The 21,577-nt window shown below is 42.0% G+C and overlaps 2 protein-coding genes across 5 annotated transcripts; one reads left to right on the forward strand and one right to left on the reverse strand.

Moving 5' to 3' along the window:
• Positions 1 to 975: 975 nt before the first annotated feature.
• Positions 976 to 15,118, forward strand: sh3gl1b (SH3-domain GRB2-like 1b). 4 transcript variants are annotated; one of them, XM_030783762.1, is made up of 10 exons: positions 976 to 1,153; positions 6,988 to 7,056; positions 7,902 to 7,974; positions 8,101 to 8,244; positions 8,381 to 8,514; positions 8,612 to 8,770; positions 9,936 to 10,039; positions 10,241 to 10,378; positions 10,862 to 10,866; positions 12,480 to 15,118. In XM_030783762.1, the coding sequence occupies exons 1-10, from the start codon at positions 1,109 to 1,111 to the stop codon at positions 12,671 to 12,673; spliced, it is 1,065 nt and encodes a 354-aa protein (XP_030639622.1). In that variant the 5' UTR covers positions 976 to 1,108; the 3' UTR covers positions 12,674 to 15,118. The 4 variants fall into 4 exon arrangements, with proteins under 4 accessions (XP_030639622.1, XP_030639620.1, XP_030639621.1 ...); XM_030783760.1 differs by lacking the exon at positions 10,862 to 10,866 and adding an exon at positions 10,802 to 10,849 and having other exon boundaries at positions 10,241 to 10,371; positions 12,480 to 15,117; XM_030783761.1 differs by lacking the exon at positions 10,862 to 10,866 and having other exon boundaries at positions 10,241 to 10,371.
• A 946-nt stretch (positions 15,119 to 16,064) lies between these two features.
• Positions 16,065 to 20,638, reverse strand: mpnd (MPN domain containing). Its single transcript, XM_030784962.1, has 13 exons — positions 20,565 to 20,638; positions 19,563 to 19,765; positions 19,128 to 19,349; positions 18,728 to 18,839; positions 18,484 to 18,565; positions 17,956 to 18,052; positions 17,765 to 17,837; positions 17,477 to 17,553; positions 16,914 to 17,082; positions 16,703 to 16,773; positions 16,533 to 16,622; positions 16,277 to 16,369; positions 16,065 to 16,151 (listed from the first exon to the last, which is right to left on the reverse strand). The coding sequence occupies exons 1-13, from the start codon at positions 20,566 to 20,568 to the stop codon at positions 16,065 to 16,067; spliced, it is 1,380 nt and encodes a 459-aa protein (XP_030640822.1). The 5' UTR covers positions 20,569 to 20,638.
• Between the last annotated feature and the right edge of the window lie 939 nt (positions 20,639 to 21,577).

Genomic DNA, 21,577 nt, shown 5'->3' on the forward strand with positions numbered 1-21,577 from the left:
AGTTCTTTTACATAAAATATTGAGTGTCCGTCTAAAAAATATATATTGAGCTGCATCAAACCACACTACATGAATGTATTCAGACACTAAGCAATAACAAATAGGAAAACTGCGACGAGCGAGGGCTGGTGAGTTGACAACCCTCTGTCTCCAGAGGCCTGTACTACGCAGCGAGTTAAAGGTAACTTCTGGTTAAGGATTTAGAGTAAGTAGTAAACCTCCTAATAGTAGAGCACTTTAGCTTCATTCTCCTAGCAAAACAAAGCCATAGGGCTCTTCTATTAGGAGCTTTACTACTCACTCTGAGTTAATTTAACCAGAAGTTACCGGGATAAGCCAGGTACCTCGCTTCGTAGTACAGACCCCCGCTTTCCAAGTTTAAACCACCAAAGACCGCACTCGTTTTGAAACAAACTGTTAGTATAATCAGTATTGCCGTATAGACACAGTTACTTCGCACACCCCAAATTATTTTAAGCCATGCGTAAACTGTAGCTAGGACTGGAAATATTCTGATGACAAATTTTATGATCGCAAATAACATGGGACTGTATATGTTGTACTCATATGCTCTACTGCCATCATTCGGCGGAATACAAAGTTACATTTAAATTACATTTATATTTAAATTACATTTTCTAACAGCCAGTGGGCGCTAGAGTCACAGTAATGTAACTTTGCTGCAGTCATACAAGAGGTTCAAAAATGCTGATTTGCAAAATATGGAACTTTATGTTGTTGCACTGTGAGAAGTTGAACAGCAGCTAGTCGGATACCCCAACAAGAGTAACTGAATCGTTTTTGCAGTGGATATACTTGCTCTTCGGAGGAAATGCTGCACAGATCAAGACTGTCATACAAACATTGACAAACTACGTCGTCCGTCCTGATAAACTTACCATAACAACCTTTGGAAGCGTTCGTAAACGTCCTATCTCGTGTCGTGATATATCCTGAGGTGGCGCTGGACAGCAGTTGCGCAGTCGTAGAATTCCATGACTGTTAAAAGCAAACGGCAGTGGAGCTTGAATTTAACGTAGTAGCTCACTTAACTGTTATTCTTTTATTTTTGAAATTTCACATTGCTTAGAGCGGTTCCGGCTTGAAGATGTCTGTGGCGGGCTTGAAGAAGCAGTTTTACAAAGCCAGCCAGGTTTGCACTGAACTTTTCCTTATTTTGTCTGCATTGGTTAGCGTGCTAGCTAGTTAGCAAACGTCAGCCAAGTAAGTTGCACTATCCGCTATCCAGCATCCAGATAGCTATATAACTAGCTATTTTCAAAATAGTCCTTTACATTTGTCATTGTCTTTTTATTTCGAATGAATATATTTCTTGCTTTACTTATGACACTATATTTCATCAGCGCCATAATTGGCATATCCTGTGTTTTTAAGGGAAGCTGAACGTTACTCGTCTCGGTTTGCTTGTTCTTCTGAGTGTGAAGAAGTTTGGCCAATATAGTTATGCTAGCTGGCCACTTAGCACAATGTTAGCCGTTATAAGGCTAACTTGTCAGGAACAGTATAACTTAGAAAGCAAGTTAATAACTTTCTTGTTGTTTCCTTAACTTTGAAAAATTGTCATGAGAATATTTATTTATTTATCTGATCACCTGTAAATAGACGTGGCAACAGTTAAGAATTAACATTAACTAATTGAGCAAGTCAAGTTAGCTGTTGCTATGACACTTAACTGGTATACGACCTGGATAGCAAACCAGTTAGCTTACAGCCCAGTAATGCAACGCCCCCATCCTCAGCTCTCGACTTGTCGCTAGTGTGCGTCTCTGTAGATTTTTGCCACGTTTGCTAGAACGAAGGCATCTAGTAATATCACAAACCACATAAATTAATTTCCATTATTTATCCTAATCCTAATCTCTGTATGACGTGCGTTATTCCACCAGCATTTCTTAATAAACGACGAAATATTTTAAAAAGTCTTGGTAATGCGGTGTTTTTCGGCCCAACTTTTTCCACGATGCCTATTAGACCAAGAAGTGGTGTTAAAGGAATGTGCTACAGCATCACTTGGCCGTTCTGCTCACCTTTATGGTTATGCTGAGTCTGGTTAACGGCGGTTTCCCACAGTAGCGTCTTTAGAATGTAAAACACAACGGTTTCATTGTTTTAGAATGAACCTGGTATTCGTCGTTTCGGTCACAGACGTGAACTTCTTTACTTTTTAATCTTCGTCCACTAGTGATTCTGTATATTGAACCTCATATAACTTGCTGTTTAAATAAAAACTCATCTAAGCCATAACACCCAAGAACATTTGGATTTTACAAAAAAGATGGAGAGAGCTGTTAATATAACACACATACCCGGTCTGATCAAAAGTTAACAATTTAAAAAGAGAGAAGACATTGTTGTGATATTTATCTGGATACTTATCTGTTGTTTTGACTTCATCAGGAAATGCAAGTTGTCTGTGGTTGTGTTAAAACCAAGACGTTGCATGTTGCCCCACAGTGACGGCTAATTTGGAATCTAGAAGTATGCTTCATACATTCTGTCACCAGTGATGCCTTTGAATTCAGTGTTTACCTCACAGAACAGCTAATTGGAAAGACAGCATTGTCATCATGTTGCACATTTTATTAGTTGTACAAAAACGATTATATACATCATCCTTTTTAAAAGATGTCACAAACTTTGAATTTCAGTGCATTTTGATGAACACGAATAACTCTCTAGTTTTGTGAAGTGTTTTTTGTGCAGTTTGGGGAAGGGGGTCTTTTAGACGTTGGGAACATTGAATCTCTGTCCCTCTGTCCGCTGATCTCAGCAGGAAAAACGGTTGGTCTCTCTGAACCAACTTCCTGTCAGGAACAGAGTCAGATTCCCAGAGAAGCGATAAAAAGACAGAAGGATGGAGGAAACGAGTTGGTTCTGCTGAAGGGTGGAGGGCAGGGGGGGCAGAGAAAATGGTGGATTTAGATCTGTACTTTGTTTGTTCCAGAGGGCTATAGGGAAGGAGCCAGTGTACTGGCAGCAGCGCTCAGGGAGAGAGAGAGAGAGAGAGAGCATGCTCCACTTGGCTCTCAGCTTAATTGGACTGCAGTGCTGCAGAGAATTCTTGCCAGCATACCAGTATAATCAATACTTGACAGTGGGAAGACACGCTGCCAGAAAACCAGCTCTCACACCAGTAACTTTCTGGATCGTTTCTCTGCGTTTCCACCATATAGCTGGGTATCTAGTGCATCACACAATGCAGTCTAATAGGTTTTTGTGTCACTTCTGTAATAAAATGATCTTTATGAAAAAATGTGCAGTGTTGATAATACAGTAACGAATTGATAAAGAATGTTTTTAGTTAACAAAAGGCACTTTTATTTAGGCTAGGGTTTTGTTATTTTGTTTGTATCTCTTAAGTTTTACAATAGGTCTGACCTGTTGTATATTATATATATTAAAGTCACTAACTCCCACTTCTGTCTGTGCAGACAGGGTTCAGTAACCATTGCTTTCAGTTGAGGTGGGTGGTAAAGTCCTTTGGTTTGAGTTATAAGATTGTTCTGGAATTCCCACATTGTTCATGAGGCAGCTGACTGATCGTCAAACATTTTCCCCCTCCATTAAGATAACAGTCAGGCCATTATTTGTGGAGAGGGTTTGTTTGTATATCTACGTAATCTAGTTATCTTACTGTACGCTACATGGTCTTGAGTACTCAGATGGAGGGTAAATGTCACTCGATTGTCACACTAGTGACTCAGGAGACATTCTAGTAGCATCTTTGTGATTCATTTACCAAAAGGCACCTCCTCTTTCTTCTGTCTCTCAGTCTTATTCATCGCTTGGCCTCTTTAATATGATGTTATAAAATGTCTGAAGGTCTGGCTACTAGTTTCTTTGTTGATTCTTTCAAAAGCTTATTGGCTTCCTATAGGCATATAGTTTTTATAGTTTCTGTCATACTTCTTAGCTGGACTTGAATTAGCTTTTGTCATAATGAGAATTGTCGTTGATTAAATATAATGTGACTTAGTTTTTATTATCTTAGTTCTAAGAAGAGTTTCTCAGATTTACCGATAAATTTGTGTACCTTCTGTGTTTGACTGACTCATCACATATGTGGTTTGAAATGATACACATCGCGTCCTCTGGGCAGGTACGCTTCAAGTCTGTGTAGTGATGGGCTAGTTTGTAAATGTATAGTGCAATCAATGGTGTCAGATTGAGAGACTACTGATGCAGCTACACGGGACAGATGCTGTGTGTGTTTTTCTGAACATACTGTGTGTTTTTTACACCCTCAGAAATGACCAAATGCATGTGCAGCAGTGATTAGCCTTTTGAATTTGAACTCTAGTATGTACAATCCAACTCACTGATTTATCGCTTGGTTTCAGACACATCCGTGTCGCAAGCCAACCCATGTTCTCAACAGCTCGTCTTCATCAGACGTGAAGTCGGCTTGACACCGAGGAAATTTTTAATACAAAATCATCTCACATCTGTTATCTGTGTCTGAGTTTATCATTTTAGTCCGATAAAAAATCAACAGTACAAGCTGCAGACATTTGGTCGAGTTCTTTGACCTTCAAACAGAGTCATTTGTATGGTTCACAGCAGTGACTTCATTAAAGAGGCTGCACCCACCCAACACGTAGAGCTGTTTGGATACAGTTCACCTCTCACGAGAGAATCCTTTTAATTATTAATCCTTTTTCTGTGTGCCTTGCCTGCCAAGGACGTCATGGATACGCAAACACGTTCTTTGCTTAAAAAGGTCTGTGTAGATGGATACCTGTTGGCCCCTGGTTCAGGATAAACTACACCGCGTTCATGAGAACACAATAAGAGCACCAGACAAAAATCAAGCGAGTTGTTCTTTGGTGCAGATGTAAACAACTGGTTTACCTCAGTATTTATAAAAGGCAGCTTTCTTTTTTTTTTCTTTTTTTTAAAAAAATTATGATGTGCTTACTCACTTTCTAAAGTAGACACAGACGCTTGTCACTGCAGAGTGAAGGGAAACTGTTGCCTGCGAAGGGAAAACCTCTTAGTGTAAAACCTAAAAAAGAAAAGCGCAGAATATGCTGTTTGTATTCTGAGTTACCCTCATAAACTGCATATGTTTCACATTAGCATTTTGACTGACGTCGCTCTAAAAACATGCAGCGTTGACATCGTCGAAATAAACAGTGCCTTGAAGGCATAGAGAAAAGGAAGAAGAAATGCCTGATGAGTTTTTGCTTTAAAGCCAATGGACAACCTGTCGTACCCTCAGACTGCAAACTTACGGTTGTTCCCGTTAGTGACGCTGCATGTTGTTAACGCAGGGAATGATGACCGTGTTTATGTGTGTGTGTGTGTGTGTGTGTGTGTGTGTGACTTTTCTTGAATACCTCACTCTTATCTTTAGATACTTTAGATGATTGGGACATGTTCAGACAAATCTCTGCGCATATGGTGCTCATTAAACATAGGAAGAGATATCGAGAAGATAGTAAACATGTTAAAAAATAGGCTTAGTCAACAGGCAAAAAAATAAATAAATAAATATATATATATATATATGTAGGAAGCACTGTGTTTCTCATTAGCTGTAATACGGAACAGAGTTTTATTGCAGTTATTGAGGAACAAGGAAGAGCGTGTGGTGCAGAGGGAGGTATCACTGGACTCACACGTATCCAGTGCTGAGGGGGTGGCTTATGAAAGTGGGAAAGTTTTTTTTCCACCTGTTTGTAGTTGGGGCAGAGGGGAAGGGAATGAGGATGTGAGTAAGATGAAATCAGAGCCAGTCCTTCCTGGTAGCACTGCCCATGTGAGGATCAGTGTAAGGGATCCCATGTATTTCTGGCAGTGTTTCTCTCATCTTCACCAAATGAATTCTCTCGCCCCTGCCCAGCCAAGGTGTTAATCACTAAGCAAACGGTATTTATAAGAGTTTATACAAGACACCGGCTGAGAGTTTGAAAGTCAACATTGGGTTTAATGGTAGAAAAGGAACCGGCAATCTGTATTGAGGTTTAATGTCCCAGACATGTGGGCATGGTCTTTCATTTATCTCTGAGCCTCAGCCTCTCTTTAGACTGTGATAGTATCTTATCAGGCTAGTATTGACATTTCCTGCACCTCTCAAAGCACTGAGAATGTTATGATAGCACTTCATAACTTGTTTTGGTCATGATTCTTAATGCAGTTGGCAAGAATTACGCTCTAATGCAGCACATTGTTTTACTGTATCAGTAAGAGTTGTATTACATTAAAGTGGAGTGTTGTCATAGTTACCTCAGCTATGTAAAGAAAGCTTTCGTCTCTCCAGGCCCCTGCACACCAGGGAGAGGGTTTTTTTGTTGTTGTGGTGTTGGTGTTGTTTAAATGCCCTGTGAATTATTTGGAGCAGTTATTGAATAGTGCTCTTTCTGTCTCACTGATGCTACGAAATGAATATGTGTTTTGAAGCAGTGGCATTATCCCAGTAAGCTCATTATACTGATAAGATCCAGGCAAATGTTCTCATGTTTCATGTTTGGATGATGTTGCCTATGTTTTATCTTTTAAAGAGTGCTTTTTTTTTTCTTTTTTTTTTTACTCTTCAGCACATAGTCTTAAAGCTACCATTTAGCCTAGTTTTAAGAACATACAAGACAAGGTAACGAAACTCTTGGGTGTGATTACTTGTTTATTTTTATTGTTGTGGCCTAATACTTGTACTGGTAGCCAAACTGTATTATGAATATTTCATTTTGAAAATGAGGGCTGTTTGTGTTTGTTTTTATCCTGAATCACATCAATAATTCATGTTTCTCTCTCTCTCTCTCTCTCTCTCTCTCTCTCTTTCTCTTTCTCTCTCTCTCTCTCTCTTTCTCTTTCTCTCTCTTTCTCTCTCTCTCTCTCTCTCTCTCTCTTTCTCTCTCTCTCTCTCTCTCTCTTTCTCTCTCTCTCTCTCTCTTTGTCTCTCTCTCTCTCTCTCTCTCTCTTTCTCTCTCTCTCTCTCTCTCTCTCTCTATGTCTCTCTGTGTGCAGATGGTTAGTGAGAAGGTTGGCGGAGCTGAGGGGACTAAACTGGATGAGGACTTCAAGGAGTTAGAGAGAGTATGAGTCACGCTTCCCTTTCCTTTCACAGGAGTCCTTATCTCTGTTTGCTCTCCATTTGTGTTCGATCCATGCAAGACCTAGCCTAACAGACAAGCAATCGAAAAAATATAAATTTGACTGCCCTTCACTTGCATCAAACCATGGTGTTGAATGACAAGATGTTGTTTAGTTTTTGCCAAAGCTACCGGTAGAGCAGTAAATAAAGGCGGCTGACCTTATGCTGACTCAGATATGTGCAGCTCTCATTGCAGCTCTGGTGTATGTGAGAGTGTTTTAAAGCACTGTATAGAGTTGTGGGGAGCGTATGGGGAGCGTGTGTCGCCACACCTGTTTTTGCCGCTCAGGACAGCTGTCATACACAGCATGCACATCCCGTTCTTCTGGGGGACGTCGATACCCAGATGGTTTAAACAAGATTTTTTTTTTTTTTTTTTTTTGCCCCTACCTCTCCCATGACGCTAAAACTTCAGCCAACTCTCATTTCTGCTTCAGTTCAGTTATGCCAAGGTCTTGGGTTCAGTTTGTGTTGCTATCCCGATAAAGATTTGAAGATAAATGGTGTGTAATATTGATTTTTACAGAGTCGCATGGAGCTGCGAGTGGACCAAGCAGTCATGAAAATCAGAAACTACAAATAGATGTGTAGCAAAATTCCTAAGCAGAACTGAAAAGCCTTATTTGTTTCGTTGTTGAGGTCTTGTTCTCTGTATCTTGGTGTGTGTGTGTGTGTGTTGTGTTTGTAGCCTGACTGTTTGATGATGTTCCCCTGTGTTCTCCATATCTTGGCGTGTGTGTTGTGTTCGTAGCCTGACTGTATGATGATGTTCTCCTGTGTTTTATAGAAAGTAGATGTGACGAATAAAGCAGTGGTAGACATCATTTCAAAAACCTCAGAATACCTGCAGCCCAACCCAGGTAAGAGGAGGATTTGATAAAAACACACCGTTATTAAAAATGCAGAACCTCTTCAAAGAACAACCAAGCGTATTCAAATGAAAAATATGAGATATTTTCATAACCACACACCCGTCTCTGTTCCAGCGTCCCGTGCAAAGCTGTCCATGTTGAACACCATGTCAAAGATCCGGGGGCAGGTGAAGAGTCCGGGGTATCCCCAGGTGGAGGGCCTGCTGGGAGAGTGCATGGCCAAGTATGGCCGGGACCTGGGAGAGGACACAAACTTTGGTGAGTTAGGACTAGGGTTTGTAGTAGTTTGTGTTGCGATTTATGCATTCATGTGGCTTTGTTTTTGTTTTTGTTTTTGTTTTTGTTTTTTTCCCTAAAAAGTTGAACAGACTTGTTTTATTCCCTTCTTCTTCAGGAGGTGCTTTGGTTGATGCAGGGGAGACTATGAAGAGATTAGCAGAAGTGAAAGACTCTCTGGACATTGATGTCAAACAGAACTTCATCGACCCCTTACAGGGACTGTGTGATAAGGACCTCAGAGAGATACAGGTACTAAATCACTCATGCAGACTCACGCAGTCGCTCAGGCGGACGCCGTGGCCTGGACTATAAAACTCATTTGGTTGACCCTGCTCTCCGTCCTCAGCACCATCTGAAGAAGCTGGAGGGCCGGCGTCTGGACTACGACTATAAGAAGAAGAGACAAGGGAAAATACCGGACGAAGAGGTCAGGCAGGCTCTGGAGAAGTTCCATGAGTCCAAGGAGGTGGCAGAGATCAGCATGTACAACCTGCTGGAAACTGACGTGAGCATTTATTGTCTCTCTGTGTGTGTGTGTGTGTGTGTGTTTGTGTTTGCAGTGCTGTGTCATTCTGTATATCATAAATCCTTGTGGAAGCAGGATAAATGGTCTGTTTATCATCAGGCGTTTTGCTTTAGTAAAAAAATTGCAGTCTATTCTTGGGGGACTTGAGTATTTGTACTTGTGAAATGGAGCCTGCCAAAAAACGAAAGGACTTTGTGCGTTTTTGTCACAGTGTTTGTGGCCTTATTTGGAAGAAGTGGGCTAATGTATCAGATATATTACTCCTTAGTTCCCATACAACTAACATGTTTAAATATGGAGAATTCAAATTCAAAGCTGATTTATTTTTTCCTCAACGAGGGCGCAAATAAGTTTGTTAGCGACATCTGTTTTCCCGACGATAAAATCAAATATCAGGTGTATTTACACAGCTCTGATCGAAGTCATTTTACATATTGCCAAATCCTGGTCATGACAAACAACCATAGGAACTGGATTAGCACACAACGTTAGTCTTTGTGCTTATTGGCTGCCCAAATCCAGTAATGGAAAGCTCTCCAGAAACCGAACCTGTTGTCATTTTAGCATAGAGACAAAATCCGCTTGTCTGACACAATGTTTTATCGTGTTGAGCGGATACTGTGAACAGTCATGCCAAGATGCTGTGGAGAAGTGGGTGTGAACAGACTAATGTGATTGTTTTTCTGTGGACTGTACCGCTCTAGTCCTTAGCTTGGTTACTGTGCCATCTAGTGGACGAATATTTGGCGTTGCTTATTTGTTCCCAGCCTAGAAAGATCGTGCCATTATATTGCCTTTTACAGGAAGAATCATTTGCAGTATTGACCTTCGATAGTTAATGATTCTGGTGATAAGGTAGGGTTTTTTTTTTAAGCTCACACTTAACCATGGTAAGCTGGGTAGACCCATATCCCCTTTATTCAGACTTAACAGTTTAATTGTTGGTCATTAACCAGCATGAAGCTGTTTGTGTGTTTGAAGAAGAATCCCCACCTTACTTGTTCTTGAGTAATAGTCAATATGGAGACGGCAGTTCCCTCAGCATATATGTATGTACGTGTGTGTGTTTGTGTGTGTGTGTGTGTTGAGTGTTTGAGATAACTCTTACTAATTTGTGTGTGTGTGTGTGCGTGTGTGTGTGCAGATTGAGCAGGTGAGCCAGCTGTCCTCTCTGGTGGAGTCGCAGCTGCAGTATCACAGACAGGCAGTGCAGATCCTGGAGGAGCTGACAGACAAACTCAAAGACAGGTAATGACGACATGCTCTGAACTAACATCTCAGTCAGTCACTCAAAATCTCAGCTATACAGGATTCAGCTTTTGAATTAATCATCATCATAACCTTATCCTAAAACTGAGTCATTTGAACTCGTGTTGACTTTCATGTTAGTGTGATCTGATGACTGGGACCACGTGAGCGAATGCGTTTTTCTTATTTTCTAAATGTCAGAGTGAGTGAGGCACAGTCACGTCCTCGCCGGGAATACACACCCAAGCCCAAACCTGTCTTTGACTTTGGAGAAAGCGATCAATCAAACGGAGGCTTTACCCCAGCTGTTGCTCCTCCTACACGCTCCTCAGGTAAGAAGTGAACGTGCGCAGCTGTGTGCAGCCGTGTCGGTCTGACAGAGTCCTCAGGCTGTCCCTCAGGATCAGCCCCAGGCCGGCGTCCATGCCTGACTTAAGACATAGAGTTGGCTGGAGTCCAACACCTTGATGGACCCACTGCCTGCCCAGAACACGCATTTTGTCTCCATTTTGTTCATTGTCCTCCCTCTTTTCACATGGGATGAGAGAGAAAGGCGCATTGTGTGCTTTGTTTTGTGGTATTGTGTCAGTGGCAGGCTGTGATAAGACAGCCTAGCTGTGTGTGTGTGTGTGTGTGTGTGTGTGTGAGAGAGAGAGAGGGAGGGAGAGAGAGGATGAGCAGGCCATAGGGGCAGCTGTCAGCTGCTAGCCCACTCCTCCAGTGACCCTGTTCTGTGTGTTTTTTTTCCTGTGACGTCATCAGACCCCTATCTCCAGTTCGGCAGAATGTCATCGCGGAAACCCAGATTGCGTGAGTCAGAAGCGTGCGTGTGTGTGTGTGTGTGTGTGTGTGTGTGTGTGTTTGTGTGGGGAAAGAGAATGAAGGAGATTGGATGGAGTTGTGCGAATGGGTTTGGGGAGAATGCAAATCACAATGAAGCAAACGCTGAATAATCCTTCAATAATCAATAACAAGATCTCAGAATAATTCATACTGATTTTTCTGATAAAGACAAAAACTAGACAGGACTACATATTATGTTATTTGTTTTCAAATCATAATGTTGAAAAGGGGAATCCAGATGCATGTGGAGTGGTGAGCAGTATCCTTTAGAAGCATGAGCTTTGATTTAATGCTGTCTAATGAGAGGCCTTGATTGTGCACCAACTTAATCCTTACTGGGTTTACTGGGCTTTGTTCTGCCTGCAAACAAGTCTGATCGGACCCATTTATATGTAAAGGGCATTGCCTGTCGGATAGCACTTATACAGCCATATTTATTAGGAGAGAATAAAATCACATGCCCCATTGCAACATTGCAGTACACATAGATATGTACTCAGATATACCAAGGTCATACTGGTGGGGAGGGGCTAATGATCCCAGGGAATCACCATTGGATTGTACAGTTTGAATTCAGGAGATGGTTAGAGTCTTGCTAGAGTTTTTAGAGGGATGAAATGTTGGTCCAGTTGGTAAAAGCCTACCTTTGAATCAGGCATCAAATGATTAACAGTGAAGGAAATGCTCAGAGAAATCTTAAGACTTTGGATTTTAACTCAGCACTCGTCAGGGTGTTTAAGGTGACTTGTTTCAGTTTCGACTTCAGTCAGCAAGCACATTAAGAGAGGGAGGAAAAGCTGGTGAGTGCCTCTCTGTGTTTTTGTGTGTGTCTGTGAGTGTGTGTCTGTATGTGTGTGTCTGTGTGTGAATGGAAGTTTGTCACAGCACTGAGTGTTGCACTCACACAGAGGTTCATCCCCAGCCACCTGCCACCAGGCCCCTGCAGTCTGTGAACAGTGTGACTGGAGATAACATGACCGTAGAGGCCCCGGGGTGGAGCTTTATCTTCAAAGCTAAACCCCTGACCCTCTAACTAACTCAGACCACCGAGTGTTGAAGATCACAACTCTAGACTAACCCAGACCACATCTTTGGACTAACTTTGTGTTGTGCCAGAGACCTCAGCCTAACTCAGCACTGCTCAAGAAGCTGAGGTCTGGGAGAATGTCCTCCCTTGCCCTTGGCCTTGGCTTCTACTCAGCCCTGGGAAAATGCGCTCACTCAGGAACTGTGATCGTCACTGTTACAAATACTTGTCCTGTCCTTGACTGTTAACCGTCTGTAACTGTTTTATCCTGCAGGCATTGGAAAGAGAGACTGGTGTAGTGCAGACTCCTAAACTGGGTGATTTTACTGTAACTGATTTTACCCTTCATTCTTTGTAATTAAGCCCGGTTTAGGAGTCGAGCTGCGATAGAACAGGCATCTCGTAATTACGATGTTCTCTCTTTCTTTTCTCCCTTTCTTTTAAACTTTTTACATGTTCTCTAATTCATGCCTTACTGCATCTGTTCTATCTATCACTAACATACCCCTCTCTGTCCCATTTTCCCTCCATAATTTCTCTTCTCTTTTCCATCCAATTTTCCTCTTCCAGCTGCAGAACAGCCCTGCTGTAAGGCACTGTACGACTTCGAGCCAGAAAACGAGGGGGAGTTGGGCTTCCACGAAGGCGACATCATCACCCTGACCAATCAGATAGACGAGAACTGGTACGAAGGGATGCTGCACGGCCAATCAGGATTCTTCCCACTCAACTACGTGGAGGTGGTGGTCCCTCTGCCACACTAAAGTTTTCCAGGGAAGAGAGCAGAGAGAGGGAGAGGGAGGAGGAGAGAGGTAAAGGAAGGAGGGAATGAGGAGCCGTTTGCAGTGGTCTTGGTCTGTACCCTGGTATGCGTCTGTTTGAGCACGTGTGCAGATTTACCTGTACTTTGGCACTGGGTCACCTTGAATATTTTTTAAGGAGGAAGTTGGAAGATGGTGGCTTCTCACATTCCAGAACCGATAAGGACATCGACGTGTGACTGAATTAAGGACTGACCCAAATGGACTGACGGATGGACTGACTGACTGACTCACTGACTGACTGACGGATGGACAGCCTGACTGACTCTGACTGTAGACAGTGAGACTCAGACAGATCTGCAAAACATACTTTATGTGTTTGTTTGTGTGTAAGTTGGTCTACCTTAAGCAAAACAAATGTCAGTGTAATTAACGGGGTGCTCAGTCAAAATCAGTCATTTGATACTGGGGTAATTAAGCATTTCATGCATTTAACTGCAACCATCCCATCTGTACTGTATGTCAGTTCAAAGCCTGCTGTCTGAACTGACTGTCTTCAGGGCAGTTTCTGGTAATCTTCTAAATGTTTCAGACTGGATTTGTAATCACAAATGGAAATAGGCTCCAGCATCGCTTGACTTCAAAGGACTGTTAGAAAGACCTCTGGACTCTAGTTCACTGTGGAAAATGTCCCTGTATCCAAGGCAAGCGATTTCTAGAAAACTGCACATCTATGGAAACAGTGATTTGTGACTGACTGACCCCTGCTGGCCGGGCTTTGACATTGATTTCCCCCTCTGTAATAGTGTCTTACATTTGTGATATCTAGTACTTGTAACTCAGCACTGTAAACTGTGTAGTCAGTTTGCGAGTGTTTAGCGTGCCTGAGCCACTGAAATACACAGGGGCCTTTATGTTTTGTTTTTGTTTTGTTTTTCTCTTCCAATTTATCTTTGCTTGGCCATCTTCCCAAAATACCTAAGCTCTTAATTTGCACCGAGGCCCTCATGGAAAAAGAAACCGTTAGACGTGACTTAAACAACGCAGATGTCAATGAAAAGTGTCTTTATTTGAATGGCAAAGAGAATATATGATGTGATTGTACGTTGCTAAAACATAAGAACACTAAATTCTGTGGAAACACTACACTCCTCATGTCATCAGCTTGGTTTGTTAGGGGCAGCTCCCATCTGGCCGAGTTCTTTTTATGCACTCTGTAGAGGAAACACAGCCAAAAACGCAAAGAAGCGAATGCCTTTTTAACCCTTCGATGCCTGGGTCGTTTTCGTGCACTTTGACCGCCGACAGCGCTGTCAAACCTGTTTATCTGTTTAGTCAATAGCCGATACTGCTGGCAGTGTTCTGCTGTTTCTGTGTGTGGACTGGTCTCTCTCATTTTTTTTTTTTTTTTTTTTTAAGACCAGTGTTTTCACACGCATATGGGCCTCTCTGGTGTCAGGTTATATGAATCTCTGTGCCGATTATTGTTCAAAATCAAGGAATGGTGCTGTGTCCTCTTACTGAGCGTGCGACTGCTCCTTTTAAAGTCCTGGGCCTGAACTGCAATTGTATGCTTTGTAGGTAGTATTGGAGATATTATTTTAAAGGCTGGCACAGTGGTGGTACTGGAGAGAGAGAAAGGGAGAGAATCAGAACTGTTGTTTTAAGAGGGCTAAATGTATATGATTTCCCTTAAAAAAAAAACTCAACTGTCAAAACTGTCAGTTCCTATCCTTCCCGCGTCCCGCTGCGTTAAACATTGGACCTCTCTTTCTAAGATGACTTTACTTTTTGTGTAGTGTGTCTAAATCTGTATCATCTCATTTATATGCACACACACGCACACACCCGCCCACCCACACACACACACACCTCCCTCAGCGATGAGATCAGCACAGATGCCCCATGTCCCACTTTATACTTCCTGTCTGCACTGTCCTCCAAATGGGAATTCTTGTATAACAGTCATTTCTCCGTTTTCCATGTTTACATGATTGATGTGGGATGCAGTTTGGGCCTCCGGCCATGAACTGCTCTCTGTATTGGCTGTGCAGACGGGGCAGAGTCTCATGGCATTAAGGGACTTTATGAGAGACAGGACAAACACTACGCTGTAGTGCCCTTTTCTGTGCCGAGGAGGGAAAGTCTAGTACACCAAACAAAATAACACCTCTAGTGATTTGTTTGTTTGTTTGTTTGTTTGTTTGTTTTTGTTTCTTTTGTACAAAGGGCTCCATTCATTTCAAGCTTTGAGATTTGCTGTGTACAGACGTACGTGCATGTGTACTCCTGTGCCTTGCAACACTACAGTTTTAAAAAGGGTTTTTTCTGTCTAATCCATCAGAGTACCAGAGTAATTTCATGAGCATAAAACCATTTTGGTACTCTTCTTTAGTATTATTGTTATTTTTCATAAATATATATATATATATACACACAAAACCATACTTTTTTAAATTAATCATTTGCATGTAGCTTTATATTATAGCTGGCTAATGTATGTTTTAGTTTAAACATCTCTTTGTTGTCTTGGAAAATAAATTTAACCACAGTATCCTGTCATGTATTCTTAAATATTTGTACTGTCCTTTTGTTGCCCCCCCCCCCCCCCCCCCATCTTTAAGTAAATAAATTTATGAAACTGTAGTCCTGTCTCTGCATGTTCATGAAAATTATTTATTTAAAATGAGTCTTTCTGAACAAACATTTTTAAAAAATCATTCTACTGCAGTTTTAGTAGGCTTACAGGACTTCTTCTCTGTGAGGATACTAACGGGAACGGCCAAAAGAAGAAGAAGAAGAGACTATTTTGGAAAAGGAATGTGAATTCCAAGATTCACATGAAAGTTATTTGGCAGTTAGGTTGTTATCCTCATGGTAAGTTAAGTGTAAGATCAAGTGAACTGAACTCATAATAAATCTACTTCATTTCCACATGTACAAAATACACACAGAGCAGTTAGTTGTTCCAGTGTATATATTTGCTTTAAGGTGTTCAGCAGGTTAAAGGCATTGTTCCCATTATAACAGTCCACATGGCACAGACCAATCACAGAATGCATTAAACCAGTGTAAAATAAAAATGATCTTGTGTCCAGATCATCAGCTTGACTTTTCTATCCACAGACATAAAATGACGCATTCACAGCACGTGTTTATAGCATAACTGTACAACCACCGTCAGTAATACAGACCTAACAGTCCTAAAGGCAACAAAGAACATAAACACAAGTTTGCACAGTCTCCTCCATATAAAGGCAGTTGAGAACCGGTTCAGAGGTACTGCTGGACCAGGTATGACGCTGGCTAGAGTCCAGCTGTCCTGACATTTGAGCCAGGAACCGAAGAGTGTAACAGCTTAGGGGCCAGTCAAACCCCTCTCCTTACATATTTCTCAGTGTGTGTTACGCAGCTGGTTATACACATGCTCCAGAATCTGGGAATAGGCCTGGTCCTTAGGTGCATGTCCGCTCAGAGAGCCCTGAAAGGGGAAAGACAGTTGGACTTAAGTTATCTGTATTTATCATACTGCGGTAACTGGTAGTGGCCTACACAGCTCCACATCCGATGAGTAGGGACAACTCATTGTGCTTTTAGAGAACAGACCTTGATTTTGTCTAGTATTGTAGTATCTGGACTCCACATCTGACTGAACTGTACCAGGTCAGGGGCAGCCTTATAAAACTCCACCAGCAGCATCTACAGAAAAGGTACAGACTTACAGGAAGACTCAACACATAATCATAGTATTATAAAAGAACCCATTAACTGGATAACTATGATCTGCCTCTTCATTATTTCATTTAAAAAAACAACTATCTACTGAAGAAAACATGTTTATAAATGACTGAAAAGATGGTACCATCTCATTGAGCACATCGGTAGTGAGGAAGTTGTCCTGTACGTAAGTCACCTCCACCGCCACTGGGATGCCGTAGTCATTTGGTCGTTGCTGTGAGAACAAAGGGGCGGGGTCAACTTTTACAGTCCGTTTGACTGTATTCTCACGGCAACCAATCATTCTAGACTCACCTCAGGTGGAGGGACAACCCAGAATGGTGTAATGGTTGAAGCCACGCCTTGGTTGCCATGGTAATAGGGCCCTAAGAATAGAGGGCAGCAAAAAAAAAAAGACAAAAAAACTGTTAAAATGTCAAGTCTCTTACTGGTCTTGTAATAATGGTGTAGTGTTGAAGAGGATTTTTAAAGCTCTGAAATGACACATGATCTCTACGCCGCTCACCGCAGATGATGCCAAGGCAGGGCTGAAACCCATTGTTGCTTCCCTGCAGCCGTAACTGATGGTCCATCTGGGAGTCGATGTCCTGCAGGGACGGAAGAGCGGGCCCACGCGGATGGCTGTGGTACCAGCCCACTAACGACAGCCCTCGCATGAACAGATTCTGACAAATCTGCCACATGACAGGACCACAGGACATGCCTGTTTCTGTATACCACTGCTATGTTTCTTCATGAAAACAATCTTCACACCTCACATGATATGATATGCTAGTATGACCTGTATGTAATAGCTGAAGTCTTAAATGCTTTAAATTGTCATTTTGTCTTAAACTTTAATAAATGGAAGTGCTGTGTATAATTATTGGGTAATTACAATTTACTATTTGGCATTTTGCAGACGCTTTTAAACCAAAGCGACTTACAAGTAATTAAACTCTTATATTGGTCACATAACACATGGTTTCAGTACAATGGAATGGAAAACAAAACTTTAATGGTGAGAAATTCAACCACAGCTGAATTTAATAGGCAAATCATGTCCATGTTTATACTGACTACACTGACCTCTTCCTCAACGGCGGGAGCTGAGTCTCTGTCAGCCAATCTTGTACGGCATGGGAACGCCCGCAAGACTGTCAGCACTAAGAAACATGATGTCACAAAGGTTACCATAGTGAAAAGAACCCAGCAACAAGTCTGCATACTTCCTCTTCCTAATATTTTGTTACTTTACAAAGATGTGTGTGTGAGTGTATGTGTGTGTGTGTGTGTGTCTGTGTGTTTTGTCCATATCTCTGACCTAGAGCTTTGAGCTTTGCAAAACGAGAAAATGCTTGAGAGGTCAAAGCTTACGTTGTGTGTTTGTGTCCCATCTTCCACCCAGGTAGCCAACCACCTCACTGGTCGTCAAATGACAGTGGAAATCCTAGTAAAATGAATTGAGAAAAAAAAAAAAAAAAAAACGTTGTGATTACAGTCTATTTTTCCTTCGGTGTATCTAATCTGCTGGTCCCTAACGTTGCCGTAATGTCGTCCATAATTACCATAAGGAGCAGAACATTGCTGGACACGGCCACGTTAAAAGGCTGAAACCGGTTGATGGCAGAGAACGCAGAAAGCTCCACCAGCGTGTGGGGGTCCCTGTGGAAAACACACACGCATGCTTTTAGTACTCAGTGCTCAGTATGACGAGATTGATTTGTTGGCACAAAAAAATCACTGCAGCTGATGCTGGGTGAACAAGTACAATTCTGTGCGATTTAGCATGTTGCTGCTCTTTAAACACAAGGGAAACTATTTTTCTTTGACGGGTTTTCACTGAAGTCGGTTATTGTACTGATTATGCTGAGAGCTCTTTGAACATCACTGATATATTACAACCTAAGACAGTTTGAGGCATTTAAAGCCCAAATGACGTTTTTTTTTTTTTTTTTTTTTTTGAGGCTATTTAAGCAAACAAAAATAACAGTCATCATCACATGTAAATGCTGACAAGATTTATGATCTCATAAAGGGCGTAGTATTTTAATGTTTTTATGATTATAACTGAATGTGTAGTGTTTGCAAAGTACCTTGCGGAGTCTCTTGTGCCCAGTGTACAATATCTGACTGGAACTCTGTCCCTGTCTCCTCTCCGCTGTACTAAGCTGATGTCTGTAAAGTGGAGGGATTAAATGTAACAGAACCCAAGTCACAGTGTATTTAAGCTGAAGGATCATTCAGAAACATAGTCAGAAATAGTCTAATTCACTCTCAGCGACCCCATGGTTCTGGGGAGGGGGGGGTTGGTTGTTTTGGCAGATGAGAGGGGCCCACCGTGAAGCTCTGGCTTTGATTTCCTGTTCTTTTCCTCTGTCTGCACAGTCGCTTTCCCCTCCTCTTCATCCTCGTCTCCCATGTCATCATCCTCTCCCTCGCTCGCTAGGCTCTGAGGAACGAGAGTAAGGAATATACAAAGCCCTGATGTACAAAACCTTTCCTAACACAGGACTTACTTCCATGGTTTGAAACACTTTTTATTTGTGTTTTCACACTGCATTTATCAGTTACTTCCTCCATTCTCCTGTACGCAAACATCTGTGGTACATTTCAAATCTCTTACATTTACATTTGCACTCACGTACTTTTCCTGTTAACCATCCACACCCCCCCCCCCCCCGCGTCCCTCCTCATTTTCTTTCCCCATTTGCTCCATCTTCTCACCTCCACAACTTACCATGTCAGCACTGGGCTGGTATTTGTGCAGCCAGCTGGTCTTGTACTGCACCAGCTTTTGGCCCCGATATCGCACGGAGGCCCATCCGCAGCCAGACTTCTTGGCAGGGTTGACCAGTCGCTTGCAATGTGTCGCCCAGGCGCTCGGAGAGTTGAAAATCTGCCCAGTTTCCACCCAGCGAATCTTCCCATCACACAACAGGTCCCCCACAAACTTCTTGCCCTGGTGAGAACCGTTTAAAAGTAGTAACAGTAGTAACTAAAGACCTTTGTTCATCAACCAGAACTCCGTAATGTCTTCATTTCTTCAAAATTCAAAATGTGATGGCAGTCAAGTGGGCAACGGTAGGTGAAGGAAATATGATTGAAAGCATGAACTGGAGAGAAAGGGAAAAACTAGTTTAGATAGCGAGTAGTGGAAGGTCTTAGGTTGTACCAGGTAGTGTATGGACAGCACCCCGTCGCCTGGCTCCACTAGACCATCCTTCAGGAGCACCCGCAGGGTTATGCCTCTCCTAGTGAGCAGAGACCCCCGACCTGAAGACACCCTTAGGTCTGCCTCCTCTCCCCCGCTCAGTTCTTCATCCTCCTCATCTCCTCCTTCATCAATCACCTGCGGAGGTGAGGGTGGCTCTGATCCTGAGGATAAATACACACATATTCACTTTTGTGGTTACAGAAAAGTAGGAGAGAGACTTGAAAGTAATATTAATTTAGTTAGGGATTCAAAGCCTGTTGTTGCACAAGTCCAATTCTGTGGACAAGCTGTCTGTGAGCTGGACTACTTTGCAGAATCCCTGTTTTTTGTCTATCTCAGCTGCAAAAATGAACAATTTTTCAGTAAAACGCACGTCTTAGTCTATAAATATGTTTCAAAGTGCTAACCACGAGGATATTGAAATTCAACATTACGGATGCTTTAAACTGAAAGCATTACAATTAATAAGCAGCTTTAAATAAACTTTACTGAAGCATATCACTAAAGTAATGTACACAAACACGAATAATGTACTAAAATCTTACTCTTGATTCATTTTCAGAGGTCAAAGAAACTTAACGGTAGTTACAATACTCTTAGAAAACCTCTGCATTTACTATGGGAGAGAATGAGAAACGGTCGCTGATATGGGGTAGGTAATAGCGTGCTAGCGTTCATTATTGTTGCTATTAAACATGTACAGTTGGTGAATATGGTTATCAGCGGATGAAAACTGAGTACCGCTTAGGGATAGTTCAGTAAGATTGCAGTAAGTAACCACTACCATTACAATTACAGTAACTATCCCTTTGTTAAAGTCGGAAAACTGCAACTGAGGTATCGGTGTAATATTTATCATCACATTTTCTGCAAAAGCTAAGGTTACTCCCCGTACCGCGAGGCCTGCTAATAATTAATTTCACCCGGTTATCAAAAATCACTATTTTCTTTTATTCTCACCCATTTCACGATAATCGTCGGAGAACGGTTTTTGCTGACAACTCTGTTCTTCTAAGACTGGTGTTTTCTTTTCCAACACTTCAGTGTATTGCATAGAATACTTTCAGGGAAAACACACTTCGCTGTGATAGCCAGTGAGCTATTATTCAAAAACATAAAATGAAGGCGTCTGTGCCTGCAGTGTCGTTTCCTTGTTGTGTGGTGTTGCTTTAATGTCAATTCCCCTCCCCTTTTCTCCCTCACCCCGTCCTTGTCATTCTCTTCTCAGAAAATTGGCGATGTCTTGGTTTTCTTAAAATGCACATGGAAGTAATGGACATCGTAAATATTTCAGATGATTTTATCACAGTGAGAGAAAATAGCCGCCTTTTGTTATTTCGTTATTTAAAATAGGATCTCCAGTTTATCACAGTTTGTGTCCAGTTTCCGGCGAAAAGATAGCGGGGGTCGCCTCTGGAATTAGCCTGTATCGACAGCGCATGAACCCCGTAACTGCACCGGCAGCACAGTTTTAACTATTATAGAGACCTGCATCCAACACCAACGAGAGTGTTGAATGCATACTAGGATAATGTGCCAACTAACCCTGGCATATTTGCCTTACTATCCTAATGACTTTCATATGCCAACCGACTCATTCCCTCCCCAATGTTCCTCAATTGTACGTGACGCTCCACGCGAGATCAACGTGTGACCAGAGGAGGGCGACAGTGTTCTGATGATGACTGCAGAAATTAGCACACCTCACATTCATCTCATTTGACATCTTCACAATACATATACATGATAAGTGAAACTAATATGTTTCTATGATACAGCTCACATGATCTCAGTATCGGGTTTCGTTCTCCTTAGGAATGTTTTGGAATTGTAAAATAAAGGTGACTGGACTTAATAAGCAGTTTGGCCCCCAAAATCTGCAAGAAAAGAACTGCACCTTCCAGAACTGACTGGAACTCATCAGTGACCCCTTGTGCTCTGTAAACTAGGACATCATGCATGAAGTAGCTCTC

Source organism: Chanos chanos, chromosome 9 (genome assembly GCF_902362185.1).
Source record: "Chanos chanos chromosome 9, fChaCha1.1, whole genome shotgun sequence".
In the NCBI taxonomy this organism is placed as follows: Eukaryota; Metazoa; Chordata; class Actinopteri; order Gonorynchiformes; family Chanidae; genus Chanos; species Chanos chanos.

Excerpts from the sequence above, each read along its gene's own strand:
- sh3gl1b (XM_030783760.1), top strand. The coding sequence starts at position 1,109 with ATGTCTGTGGCGGGCTTGAAGAAGCAGTTTTACAAAGCCAGCCAG. Across the intron at positions 7,975-8,100 it reads ATACCTGCAGCCCAACCCAG|CGTCCCGTGCAAAGCTGTCC; the intron begins GTAAGAGGAGGA and ends TCTCTGTTCCAG. Across the intron at positions 10,372-10,801 it reads TCCTCCTACACGCTCCTCAG|ACCCCTATCTCCAGTTCGGC; the intron begins GTAAGAAGTGAA and ends TGACGTCATCAG.
- mpnd (XM_030784962.1), bottom strand. Across the intron at positions 18,053-18,483 it reads GGCACAAGAGACTCCGCAAG|GGACCCCCACACGCTGGTGG; the intron begins GTACTTTGCAAA and ends TGTTTTCCACAG. Across the intron at positions 17,083-17,476 it reads CTCCCGCCGTTGAGGAAGAG|ATTTGTCAGAATCTGTTCAT; the intron begins GTCAGTGTAGTC and ends GTCATGTGGCAG.